At 39.0% G+C, this 14155-nt stretch overlaps 1 protein-coding gene across 2 annotated transcripts; it reads right to left on the reverse strand.

Annotated features, from left to right (window-relative positions):
- Positions 1 to 6797: 6797 nt before the first annotated feature.
- LOC126964621 (uncharacterized) lies at positions 6798 to 8996 on the reverse strand. 2 transcript variants are annotated; one of them, XM_050807805.1, is made up of 3 exons: positions 8752 to 8996; positions 8219 to 8351; positions 6798 to 8059 (listed from the first exon to the last, which is right to left on the reverse strand). In XM_050807805.1, the coding sequence occupies exons 2-3, from the start codon at positions 8240 to 8242 to the stop codon at positions 7052 to 7054; spliced, it is 1032 nt and encodes a 343-aa protein (XP_050663762.1). In that variant the 5' UTR covers positions 8243 to 8351; positions 8752 to 8996; the 3' UTR covers positions 6798 to 7051. The 2 variants fall into 2 exon arrangements, with proteins under 2 accessions (XP_050663762.1, XP_050663761.1); XM_050807804.1 differs by lacking the exon at positions 8752 to 8996 and having other exon boundaries at positions 8219 to 8452.
- Positions 8997 to 14155: the final 5159 nt, after the last annotated feature.

A 14155-nucleotide genomic window follows, 5' to 3' on the forward strand; every position in this document is an offset into this window, starting at 1 on the left:
AAACACTATAATTTATAAACAGAAACATTATTTATTATATAGAATGTTATTATGGGTGTTTCGGATCATAATTGGGATTAAAATATATTTTTATGATTAATATTATCGACAAAAATCTAAAATTTTAAAACATGCTTAAATTAATATCAAATAATGTATACCAGTATAATGGGCAACACAGGACTGATCGTAGTGGAGATCTTTGAAGGAGGCCTTTGTCCAGCAGTGCACGTCTTCCGGCTGATGCTGAATGTATTCCAACCTAATACTTCTAGTAAATTAGCATCCATATTTTGGATAGAACAAAAGCTATTGCTAAAGCTATGAGCTTCCCTTTCCGAAACTTTATTCCCTGCTACTGCTAGCTTCCCTAACTACTCTCGCGAGGGTGTCACTATGTCTGTATGTGTGTGTGTGTGTGTAAGTATGTAAACCTCCTATAACTTTTGAACGGTTGTACCGATTTCATCGTGGTCGGCGCCATTCGAAAATCCTTGGCCAAACTTAGATTTTTAATATACTTGGGGCCGATTCGGACCACTAGATTTTGAGAAATTAAAAACACTTCAAATTGATTTTTAAATGTGTTTTTTTTTGGAGTATTTACCGATCTATCGGTATCTATTCCAAAAACTAATCAGTTCTTGACCTCGAAAAACCAACCTCGTGTAACTGGGTTCGGTTTCGGATCCATTCAAAAGTAATTGCAATGAAATTTCAAAAAATAGTGTTCAATTAAACTTTCATCAGACTTTTGAACTCGAAGGTCAAAAGCATGGAACGGCTATCTTTTTGAGTTCGGAAATCTCAAAAATAAAAGTAGCATAATTATAATAAAACGTGTTATAAGTGACATTTTAAACACCTAGGTAACAAAATATTATGATATTACATACATAAAATTAAAACTTTGATAAATACTACGAGATAAATAAAAAAAGTGTGTGTACTTATTGTATTCACGCAAGAAGTTATAGTTCTTTCTAACAAAGCAAAAATCCATTTGTAGAAAGAACAATATTGTAAAAATCTTGCAAAGATGGCTTTGACAATTAATTATTATATAACGAATACGGCTGTACGGGCTTGAACCCTTTGCCTATCCTAATAATGGACGAAGAAACCAAGAAAAAAAAACAAATGTCGCAAACTTCAGAAAATTTTAGGAACCAAGTTCGCCCTGTTACTTTTGTGTAACACAAAGCGATGCGCGCGCATCTTGAACGCGCCTAAAGAAGTATAACTTCAAAATTGCATCCGTCCTATAAATGACTGTTCATAAATGTCAATTAGGTCTTATTTCAACAAGGAGAAAAATATTTTTGAACTCGAAAAGCTCAAAAACGACGGAAAATTTGATAAATGGAAGCGGGAATTTGCACGGATGGCCGTTAGGTATTTTTTCTTAGATCATATACTTCTGTAATCAATCCTGACTTCTAAAGCTCTAGTCTTTGGTTCCCCTATTACTGATCGTCTTCCTATTATGCCATGTGTCGACCATGCTCAATTACATCATGTTGATTCATTCATTCATTGATCAATTCATACAGGACTAGTCCTAGAACTAGCGTAGACTAGGAAGGTGTTCGGAAGGCACTCGAAACATCCGACTTCTCCTGTATCATATTATAACATTGCCATTATAATAGATACCGTAATTTTCTCAGTAATCTGCTGCTTAAACTGAAACGTGAATTTCATAAAAAATAGTTACACATAAAAACCCAAATGCCATGTGGAAGGTGGTTAAAACTGTTACAAATTCAACTTAACGCAGAGTACACACAGGCTCTCCTTAGCTTAAATGACGATCGGTTGCAGTACGCACTTCGTGAGTTTAGCTATAAATCTAGTAGCTAACACAACAATGGAGTCATCGACAACCTCCACACAATCTCTTGTTCTCCTTGAGATTGGTACTGATAAAGTTGAACGCGTAATCTGTTTACTGCTAGACGACACTGCTCCGGGTTGGGACCGAAACACACCCATGTTAATCAAAGCGTCCGAAAAAGTTAGTAGTAGTAGTTTCCTGATACCTCCGACCACACACATCTATAATATTACATTTACATCTCTCGGTGTATTTTTCGAGGTAATGAAAAGAGCTGTAGTCAGTCCCATTTATAAACAAGGGGATAAAGGGGATTTCGGATCTACCTGTCGAAGGTCTCGGAAGTAATACTTAACAACTATTATGTTAAATTTCTTAATAAATATAACATAATAGCTACAAATCAATTCGGTATATGTACAGAAGATGCAACCACAAATATTATTAGTAATATGGCGAGTAAGCTTGATAATAAGAAATTTAAAATGATTTGCCATCTTCTTCGATCTCTCCAAAGCCTTTGACACGGTATCAATTCCGATATTAAGTGATAAGTTAGAGTATTATGGAATTCGAGATCACGCTTTCTGCAGTTATCTTTTAAATTGGCAACAGATGAAAATAGACACGAATATCAGGGACACGGAGTTAATTGACTATGACATCCCGCAGGGCAGTATCCTACTACGGACCTACACTCTTCCAACTGTATGTCAACGATCTTTGCAAACTAAACATACTATGCTGCAGCATATATGCATATATAGATGACACTGCAGCAGTAATGACTGGAGTAGTGCCACACAGCATGCCCAAGGAGCTATTAACATCGTGGCTGACTGGCTTTCAACTAACTTATTCTAAATATCCGGAAAACAAATATTCTTCTTTTTGCTTTAACCTCCTGAGGAAACAGATTCCTCAGTTCCACTTGAAAACCCGAATATTATCAATAAAAAATAAAATGGCATAAGTACATAAATCGAAGCGTTAAAATTGATATATATAGTTAAGACTTTACTACACTTGAATGACCCCTATCCAGTGAAAATTGTATGCCTTACCTTATGCCAATCACAATTTGACCTACTGTATCCCTGTTTGGGGTGAAGCCCGCGTAACTATTAGGCTAAGCCTTGAAAGAGCTCAGAGAGATATTCTAAAGATAATGCTTTATAAACCTCAACGATATCCTGCCAACCTACTTAACTCAGAATGCCAAGTACTAACGGTCCGGCAACTATTCATTCTTCGGAGTGTTTTAAGAAAACTCACTAGCCTACCCCTCAATGCGACTGTTCTTGCACGACACCGCACCCAAGCATGTGCTATAGGTAATAAAATGTAAATCGGCCTTCGGGAGCGCGGTAGTGTTATTTGAGGTGTAAGTGTTTCATTTCGGTAGTCCTTTATAAATAGAATATCGTTAATTGAGGCCAAATAGTATCGATAAACTATAGCAATACTATAGATAGTACACTACAATAATTTAAAACCTCATTTACTAAGCTAGCCAATACAAATAAGCTTCTAAGCCCGAACGAAAATGATATTTTATTACTTACACAACAAGTACCTTATACTAAAACAAAAAAAGTGTCACTAAGGCGGGATGCGCGAATTAGTGCACCATAAAATTACAACATGTAGTATGACGTCTCCGTCCGATAGTCCGACTTGCACTGCCGACACCAAATAAGTCATTATATTGAGTCGCCAATCGTTCAAATAGTAAAAAAAAAATCTGGTCAAAAATTTATGCGAAAGAAAAATACTGAAATTTAATGCCGTTTAGAACAGTAGTTACAAAAATTCAAACAAAAAAGGCTTCACTTTGAGACTTTTTTCATCTATATATAACATTACAAGAATAACTACAAACGTTCAAAGTAAAATTTAATGTCCAATAAATAGCATATATTTTTTTTTGTCAATTTAAATTCACTCAATACATAACAGTTACACGGAGAAAACCTCTTGTTGGCATATACAATGGCCTTAATGTATGTACACGACCTCACAAACTTGAAACTACAAAAGGTCAAAAATTCTCCTATAGGTACTAGTACCGTGCTATTTCACAGAGACAGTTCGGCTGAGTTGTCTTCGTCGTCGGAGAATGATCTCTAGTTCATTACTGACTTAAAATTAATTTGCTCCCTCTAAATCTAATAATAACAAATTGTATTAAATTTTCCATAATTAATTCTACCCAACCTAAGAAAAATCTTAAAATATCTGCATCTTGATATAACAATATATTACTTCTATTATCAAGATATATATATATATATAACATAAGGTATATAAAAGTAAATCTATTGATTCCTCTGCTTTGAATAAACTTGATCAAAATACAGATATTCTCAGAATTATACTAAATCATACAATTAGGTTAAAGACGAAGGTTTTCAACAGGTGTGTGTTGCCAGTGACGACTTACGGTACGCAGACGTGATCGCTAATTATGGGCCTTTTGAGAAAGCTCATGGTCGCTCAGAGGGCAATGGAGAGGGCTATGCTCGAAGTTTTCCTGCGAGATCGAATCAGGAATGAGGAAATCCGTAGGAGAACCAAAGTAACCGACATAGTCAAAACGATTGCAAACCGAAGTGGCAGGGCACATAGGTCGACAAACAGATGGCCATTGGGGCAGTAAAGTCTTCGAATGGCGACCACGCACCGGAAGACGCAGTGTTGGTAGGTGGACCGACGACCTGGTCAAGATCGCCGGAATACGTTGGATGAGGGCAGCGCAGGACCGAGCGTCGTGGAAATCTTTGGGGGACGCCTTTGTCCAGGAGTGGACGTCTTCCGGCTGATGATGATGATCATGACACAATTAGCAAAGCTAATAACAACATAGTTACTTGTAAGTACAAAGACATTGAGGGTATGTAAAACTAGCGTTTCAAAATGGCTAAAAATTCTAAAGCTTCGAAGAAACTGGGCGTCATAAATAGAGCACGGTAATACTTCATAATAATTGTAGCTCTCTACAAAGCCGATCCGGCCACACATGGAGTATTGCTGTCATCTCTGGTCTGGCGCACCCCAGTATCAGCTCGATCCATTTGACGGCGTGCAACAGCAGCTCGGATTGTGGGGGACCCAGAGCTCTGTGAACAGCTGGATCACTTGGCGTTGCGTAGAGACGTCGCTACGTTGTTTCTCTTCTGCATTTATCGCAGTGTTCCGAAGAGCTGTTTCTGCTGATTCCTGCCGCCGAAAACCACCACCACGACACGCCACAGATTACGATATCATTCCAACCATCTGGATGTGTGGCGGTCCTCCACAGTGCGGTTTTCATGGAGCTTTCTTCCACGTACTACAAAGCTGTGGAATGAGCTTCCTTGTGTGGTGTTTCCGGGCAACACGACACCTTCGGGTATCTTCAAAAAAAGCTCGTACGCCTTCCTTAAAGGCCGGCAACGCTCCTGTGATTCCTCTGGTGTTGCAAGAGAATGTGGGCGGCGGTGATCACTTAACACCACGTATCGTACCCGTACGCTCGTTTGTCCTCCTTTTCCATAAAAATAAATAGCAATTACTTTTATGGAAATTACGGAATTATGGAATAAGTACCAAAATTTAAAATATAAATATTACTGGCTCATTAATACAAAAAAGTTTATTCGAAAAAATTTAACACATAAGTAGTCGGACTTTAACAAAAATAGCGTATCGTGGCGGGAATCGGGAGTAAAATTGGTGAAAGACAAATCTTAACGGATTAACACTTAAGAAAATGTTACGACATTGGATAATACTGGAGATGCCAGTTAGGCCTTGGCTGTTGTATACAACACCACTTAAAACCTCTTCTTGACAATATTCCCCTTAAGCCTCACTTAGTATCAAAATAATGGATCTTGAAATCTCGAGCGATTGCCAATTCCGCGATCACCTGGCGGACAAAGCTAAAACGGCTCTGACAAAACTGTGGGTTTATCAAGTTTATCCTATTATTTTATATATTTAGACCAAACTGACATACCTTTGTGTATATACTGCATTGATTTCAACTAAGGTCTGATACACCCTAGTACCAGCTTTCACCATATGATGATATCACAATTTGACACAGAGCTGCTCAATGGTTGGTGATCCAGTGCTCTATGAATTACTCGATCACTTGGCATTGGAGAGATGTTGGTATTATCTTAATTATGTGTATCACCGGAGTACTCCCTTTGATACATTTATCATTATAGAGTGCTATGATGAGAGGGTCCGCCCTCGGGAGGGAGAGTGGTTTTTTTTTTTTGAAAATAAGGCACAAGACAGGACGTTTAACTGATGGTAATTAATACACCCTGCCCATTACAACACAGTGCCGCTCAGGATTCTTGAAAAACCAAAAAACCCTGAGTGGCACTACAATTGCGCTCATCACCTTGAGACATAAGATGTTAAGTAAAATCTGCTAATGCTTACACATTACTGCTTCACGGCAGAAATAGGTGGCGTACCCATAATCTAGCCGGCATCCTGGGCAAAGGAGCTTCCCACTATTTTACCCAATCCCTCCTGCTGAATACGACATTTGAACAAAACAACACAAACTTCGCTATCATCTTCACCTCAACAGCAGGGTTTTACCTTTCTTTACAAACTTGCAGTTTCCAGGATAATATGGCATGATAGCACATTTATTTAAATATAATACAGCATGAATATTGAATACTATACTGTATGTGAAAAGAAATAACATGTGTTGCTTATTTAATGTTTATTACAAGACTGCATATTACAAATGTAACAACATGTGTTCACCACATTTTTAGCAATTACATAATATGTACAGAACTGATATTAGTGTTTACCGACACTACAAATACATTCCAAAAAGGCCTGAGGTGATTCCTTGCCATGTAATAATAGTGTGAGGGGTTATGTACACCAGGTGACCGGTATATTTGTTTGTCGTCATCTTCCATAAAAAAAAACCAATATGTACACAAGTTAACAATCACATATTTATTTTTATAAAACATAATTATAATAATAATACTTATAAATATGATTAAAAACTTAACATTATCTTAAAAGTAGCAAAAACATGCTTCACTGGAGCCTTCACCCAAGGCCAAGATGTAAAACATGCATTCTGTATATTATTATGACAAGTATTCGATTTTGCTCACTTATTCGTACTTATAGTAGTTAATCTATATATTCACTGGTATAAATAGCATATTCAGAATTATTTCAGTTATTTTTTTTACTTTTAATTGTATCTTTCAATATTTGTTTTATGAGACCAACATCATTAAGATTATTCCAAGTGTCGGTCTCAAAAATCTGTTGATTTTGTTGTATAAACTCACAAACATGTTTCTGAACATCAAGTAACTGATATTTATGTGCTGTCATTGCAATATCAAAAGCATTTTTGATAGTAATGTTCTGTTTGATATATAATTCTATTAAAGCAGACATGCCTTTAATTTGAAATGTGTGAGCAATTTGAAGCAAGTTGGTGCAGTCACAATTTTCAATATCTTTTATTGTCCCGGTATACAGATACTCCATCAATATATCCATAGTTTCATTGTCTATGTCAATAAACATTTCTTCCTTGTGAGTACTTTTTATTGTGTCTCTTATTACTGGACTGTTCATGCACAGAATAATTTTGTGTGTCAAAAACTTTTTGTGATCTGCAGACACTAGTGTGTAATCTGGTTTTTCCTTTTTTATAACAGCATCAATATTATGCTTATTTTTAACACTATCTACAATGTTTTGATCTAATTTAAATGTACTAATATCTATTTTGATTGGTATACACAATGTTTTATTCTCGAAACTCTGAAGACAATCCCTATCAAAAACATATGTTCTAATGTGAAAACTCTCATCTCTTTTAGTTGCTTTAAAAGTTTGCCAACATAAACTGTCAGGGAGAAATACATAATAATTTAACTTTTTATCATTATTGTCAGTATACCATTTGTTACTATCACTTATGCCAATTGTTACAAATCCAACTTCACGTACACAAGCAAATATGTTAAGTAGAACATTATGGGCAAGACAATCTGATGTTGTTACATAGAACCATACATCTGCTTTTGAATCTGTGTAAGTTCCACCAATATCATGCTTATTTTTTTTGATTGCATTATTTAACATGTAATAAAATTTGAGTAAACAAAGTTTATTGGCACTATTTGATTGGCATTCTTGAATATTTGTTATTGAACCTTCCTGGAACTAGAAAAAAAATATTGCAGTCTAGACATATCTATGATATTAAAATAAAATTTATACAAATCAATACAGCTATATATCAAGAGATAAGGCAATAAACAGGGAAAATAACATTTATCTCAAGCCAGAATACAATTAAAGTTTTAAAATTGTTTTGTTTACCTCTAGCATCATAGATTGGTCCATTTTTCTTGACTAAAAAGGTCTAAAAGATGTTTTGGATCACACGAACAGAGTTGATTTAAAAGTATTAAAGTAATTCAAATTTCAAAAGTAGTGAATACGAATATTATTTCTAATGAATGGAAAATAAAATATTATTAGTTGTAGGTTTTTCTTAGTTACTAACTTAGTTGTATTTAATATTTTGCCAATATTATTACGTTACATAGGTATAAGATAAAATAATCCTAATTCCTATTGATATTATTGTTGAAGGTTTTTTTTTTAATTTATTGCATGATCATGGATGCAAAAAATGAAAAAAAAAATCTTAGCTTCTCTATAATTTTTTTAATTTAATGTGATAAAAACGCTTGGTAAGGGGTGTCGGGGCCCTCTGAAAACTGAAAAACATAATTTTATGAATTATGCGGGACTCGGACCCGCGACCACTCGCGTTCCGAGCGAGTGCACCTCCAACTGTACCAATCGTTCGAGTGACTTAACGTTGATAAAATCTTATAATTGTATACTTTGTTCAACTCTCAGGTTGTGGCTTCATCTACAGGATCTACTTTACAGTTGATAGCCTGCTCAACCCCAATATTTGCATATTATGAAATTGATGTCAGATGTCACTCTTGCAAGTCTAAACAATTTTTTTATGTTTTTAATGTTATAACCCTCACTTCTGGGCTTAATTACACAAATATAACTGAAAACAAAATTTTATGAACGATGCAGGACTCGAGCCCGCGACCTCTCGCGTTCCGTTTGAGCGCACTTCCAACAGTGTCAACCGTTCGAGTGACGTATCGTTGATAAGATCTTGTATGTTCTGTTCAACTCTCAAGTACTCTCTGTTCTACCAAAAATACCCAAGGTGAAGAAAAGTTCTAATTATCCTTCACTAGTTGACGTAAATTTAATATTACACTATTAGGGCTATTTTATTTTGACTCACAATTGTGTACTCTAAGAAATAGCAAACACTATTGTATATAAAATTTGTTTTTATCAACTAATATTTACATCAAAAAGATATTAAATAATAAAGGAAATATACATTTTATACATCCGCTTTTGTAGGACATTAAAATAATATAATACCTTCTGTTATCAAAATAAGATTTCTCAAGCCTACATTTCACTATAGTGCAAATAATTGTTTAACTTTAATCAGTATACAGAATATTTATATTCCTTAACATGTAATAATAACTATTAGCTATTTATTAGGAACATTAAGTGACCGGATACGTAAACGAGTTTTAAAGATGAAAAATTCCAGGTTTAAACGTTGATAGCATGAATATTCCTCAAAATCAATCTCTACATTACCTTCGGAATCCTATCTAATACAAGTAATGCGTTTTTATTTTCCTTTCCGTCATACCCTCGCCATTTTGTATTTATTTGTATATTTTTTATGGAATATTCAAATTCATATTAAGAAAGGTGTACGCGCTTTTTTTATTATATGCCCATGTCGTATCGTCCCAAAAACACCGCACAAGGAAGCCCATTCCACAGCTTTGTAGTACGTGGAAGAAAGCTTCTTGAAAACCGCACTGTGGAGGTCCGCCACACATCCAGTGGGGTGGTAGTGCCATGTTGGGTCCTCACAGACACAACCGAATTGAGCCGGCACGCCCGGAGAAATACCACTCCCCCACTCGAAACCGGCGTGAAATAGCGGCTATGCCGCTGTGTTTCGCCCGTTTAGTGGGGTATCCGAAGGCCTACACCCCCTCCCTCCCAAATGGAAAGAGCAGCACGAACTAAAAAAATAGACTACTCCAGGACCGGTACCAGGCTATGCAGTCCTGGAGAATCCGTCCCTGGCCGTCCACAATTAGGGCCTGTACCTGATAGTGGTTACCCAGGCTACTCCACGTATTCTGGAGGGGGCAAATATGTGCTTACTCGGGGCAAACTGAGCAGTAGGCTCAAACCATCCTCCTCCACACTCCCTGTGGACTTTTGCAACACCAGGGGGCTTCGCTCAAATTTAAATGCCGTCCACTTTCACCTGGAGACGGCGAAACCAGCTCTGCTCTTTTTAACCGAGACACAGATATCCTCTCTGGCTGATTCATCTTACCTTTCATACCCGGAGTATAATTTGGAACACTCCTTTATACCACGGGCTGGCGTTCTCGACGCCTGAGTTTTCTTAAAGGACAGGATCTATCCATCATCTGGCTGCGTGTAGACTGTGATGACCATCCGCGAATCTACGCATGCCTGTATAGGTCCCATAGCGGTAACGCAGTGACTGACTGGCTCCTCAAACACATCCAAATGTCTACAGATTCCGTGTTGGAGCAGATCCCCACAGCAGAGATCGTGTTTCGCGATTTTAACGCCCACCACGCCGAATGGCTAGGCTCACGTATCATGCAGGGAGATCTATTCACAACTTCGCCTAAGCATATTGTCTGACGCAACTGGTTATTGCGCCAACGCGAATCCCAGATGAGGAAGATCAAACACCTTCACTGTTGGACCTTCTGTTGACCTCACATCCGGACGGCTACCTAGTTTCCGTTGACCCTCCTCTGGGATTGTCGGACCACTGCCTGATCCGGAGCACCGTGCCGATCACGCGCCTAACACGGCCCCGCTTCTTAGGCTGTAGCCACGTGTGGCACTATAGGTCAGCAGAGTGGGACGACATGCGGTATTTTTTTGCATCCTACCCGTGGAGGCAGATCTGTTTTTCGCTGATCTGGATTTTTCGCTGACGCTGTTCCTGAAGTGGTACTGCAAAGTATGGAACTCTTCATTCCATCCTTCTCTGTGCCTATCGATGGCAGGTCTCAACCATGTATTCACCGCTTCTGCAAAATGGCCTCTCGCCGAAAGCAGGGCTGCTGTGGTATCCAAGGATGTGAATGCCAGCGAATTTAAAAACACTTCAATCATGCCTCCAGGTCCTTCAAAAGAGTAATTGCTGACGCGAAGTCGAAGGATATGGCAAAATTAGCGAGAGACTTGCACGCTTTCCCTCGGGAACTCGTACGTTCTGGTCGCTCGCCAAGGCTGTCCAAGGAAACTTCTGCCAGCCAGCCATTCCGCCACTGCACAGGGATGATGACTCACTGGCCCATGACGCGAAGGAGAAAGCTGATCTCCTAGGCTCCCTCTTCGCGTCCAACTCGACTCTGGATGACCAAGGTGCACCACCACCACATATTCCGCGGTGCGTGTCATACATGCCGCAGGTAAAAATCCGGCATGGCGCCGACGGCGCTTCTCACCTTGGACATTTACAAATCGAGCGGGCCCGATGGCAGTCCCTTGATAGTGCTGCGGACAGGTTCTCCGGAACTGGCGCCGGTCCTTACCCGTCTTTTCCAGCTCTCCTACTCATCAGGCGTAGTCCCGTAATTATGCAAGGCGGCTTTAGTGCCGGGTGCAGTATCCCTAAGAAAGGTGTACGCTCGGATCCGTCCAACTACCACCCCATTGCCATTACCTCCATTTTCTCCAAAGTAATGGAGTCGATCATCAACCGCCAGCTCTTGGGATACCTAGAGGAGCACCAGCTGATCAGCGACTGCCAGTACGGTTTCCGTCAGAGCCGCTCACCTAGTGATCTTCTTGCATACCTAACCCATAAATGGGCGCAAGTGGTTGAGTCGAAGGGAGAGGCGTTGGCGGTGAGTTTGGACATAGCGAAGGCCTTCGATCATGTGTGGCATAAAGCGGTTATAGTGAAACTGCCATCCTATGGGCTTCCCGACAAGTTCTGCAAATGGGTCGCTAACTTTTTGGCCGATCGGAGCATCAAGGTTGTTATCAACGGTGCATGCTCCAACTTAAAACCAATAAACGCTGGTGTCCCGCAAGGCTTCGTGCTATCCCCTACACTGTTTCTTCTGCATATCAATGATATGCTGCAAATCAACAGTATTCATTGCTGTGCAGACGACAGCACAGGGTATGCTTCCTACATCGGCCGCGCCAACATGTCCCGGGATAACCTCGACGAGAACCGGAACAAACTTGTGTCTGAAATCGAGACTATGCTTTTGCAAATTCTCGGAATAGGGCCGACAAAATTTAGTCCAATTCAACCTCAAGAAGACACAAGTTTGTGCGTTTACCACTTAAAAGTCTCCCTTTGTCGTATCCCCTCGATTCGAGATCACTCCTCTAACTGCCACAGCCTGTATTGACATACTTGGCGTCGATATATCGATCGACGTTCAGTTCCGTGGTCACTTGGAAGAGAAGGCCAAACTGGCCCCTAAAAAAGCTTAGTGTATTCAGAAAGGCAAGACAGTACTTCACTAAAAGCCACCGCCTGCAACTTTATAAGGCGCAAATTCGGCTTCAGATGGAGTACTGTTCTCACCTCTGGGCGGGTTCTCCCCAGTACCAGCTTCTCTCATTTGACCGCATACAACGAAGAGCGGTTCAAATCATCGACGATCAAGTCATCTCCGATCGGCTTGATTCTTTGGCATTGCGTAGATATGTGTGTTCCCTCTGCATCTTCTACCGCATTTATCACGGGGAGTGCTCAGAGGAGCTGTTCGGGTTGATTCCAGCGGCCGAATTCCACCACCGGACATTACGTGCAAAGTACCACCCGCACCACGTAGACGTCTGGCATTCCACAACCGCGCGTTTTGTTAGAAATTTCTTGCCTCGCACAGCCACTTTGTGGAATCAATTACCGGCTCCTTTTCCCGAACAGATACGACTTAGCGACCTTCAAGAAAAAAGCATACTCCCACCTTAAAGGCTGGCAACGCATTTCTTGACACACCTATTGTTGCGGAATGCGGATGTCCATGGGCGCCAAGTAATCCAGCCTTTCAAAGAGCACTGGGTCCCCGACAATTCGAGCTGCTCTGCGTTGCACGCGATCAAATGGATGGAGCTGATACTGGGGTAAGCCAGACCAGAGATGACAGAAATACTCCATGTGTGGCCGGACCTGCGCATTGTAGAGCGCTAGAATATGGCCCGGCTTGAAGTATTGCCGTGCCCTATTAATGATGTCAAGCTTATTCGAAGCCAATTTGGCTTTGCTCTCCAGATGTCCACGGAATTTTATTATACCAATATAATATTTCTTAATTTTTTCATCTTTCAGGATTTTCTTTTAGGTTTAAGTGGCAACGCCAGCACGTTTTCAGCCGGGGTTAGATACATTTTTATTATTATATTTGATTCGGGGCTGTAAAGCGACTGTATCTTATTTTACAATAGTTATTTATGCAACTGTTGTGTAATAAGGGGTATTAAAACACGAATGTGGTTTTTATCAAACGAGGCGAAACCGAGTGTTTTAATAGTATCACATGAGTGTTTTAATACCTAATTATCAACAGTTGTATACACGACTTTATCTGCACCCATAATATGAATCCTCTATAAAAGATTCTGAAACAGATAGCTTCCTGCTAACATTAAAAAGCCAGTCCTAGTAACAATTAAATCATCCAAACGAGTGTTGTAATGTTGTATTGAATTTCATTACAATACTCGTTTATATGATGAAAACGGTTATAGAACATTGGGTGTTTTAATGTTGGCAATAAGCTGTTTTAGAATCGAAATACTTATGTTATTTTTTAAAACAAGTGTTAAAAAAATTCTAGATTTTTTTAATACAAGAGCGTAAAATAACTGAATTTACAAAATTTCATGCCGATTTAGAGTTATTTAGCGCTGATATCACTCGATCTACCTATCTACAATAAATGTCAAAAGGTTTGCCTTTAACATGATGGACGCTGACCTTGCTAATGCTGCCGCAAGGCTGCCGCTATTCTACACAAGTTTAATCGATGCTGATTATTTCAAAAATTACGTTTACAAAAAAAGAATTCCATAAAGTAACTTCTTACGAAATACAATAGAATCATTACTTATTATTATGTACGTGTTATCTTTCTTCTCCTCTTCTTAGTCATACCC

Source organism: Leptidea sinapis, chromosome 5 (assembly GCF_905404315.1).
Source record: "Leptidea sinapis chromosome 5, ilLepSina1.1, whole genome shotgun sequence".
NCBI classification, from domain to species: domain Eukaryota; kingdom Metazoa; phylum Arthropoda; class Insecta; order Lepidoptera; family Pieridae; genus Leptidea; species Leptidea sinapis.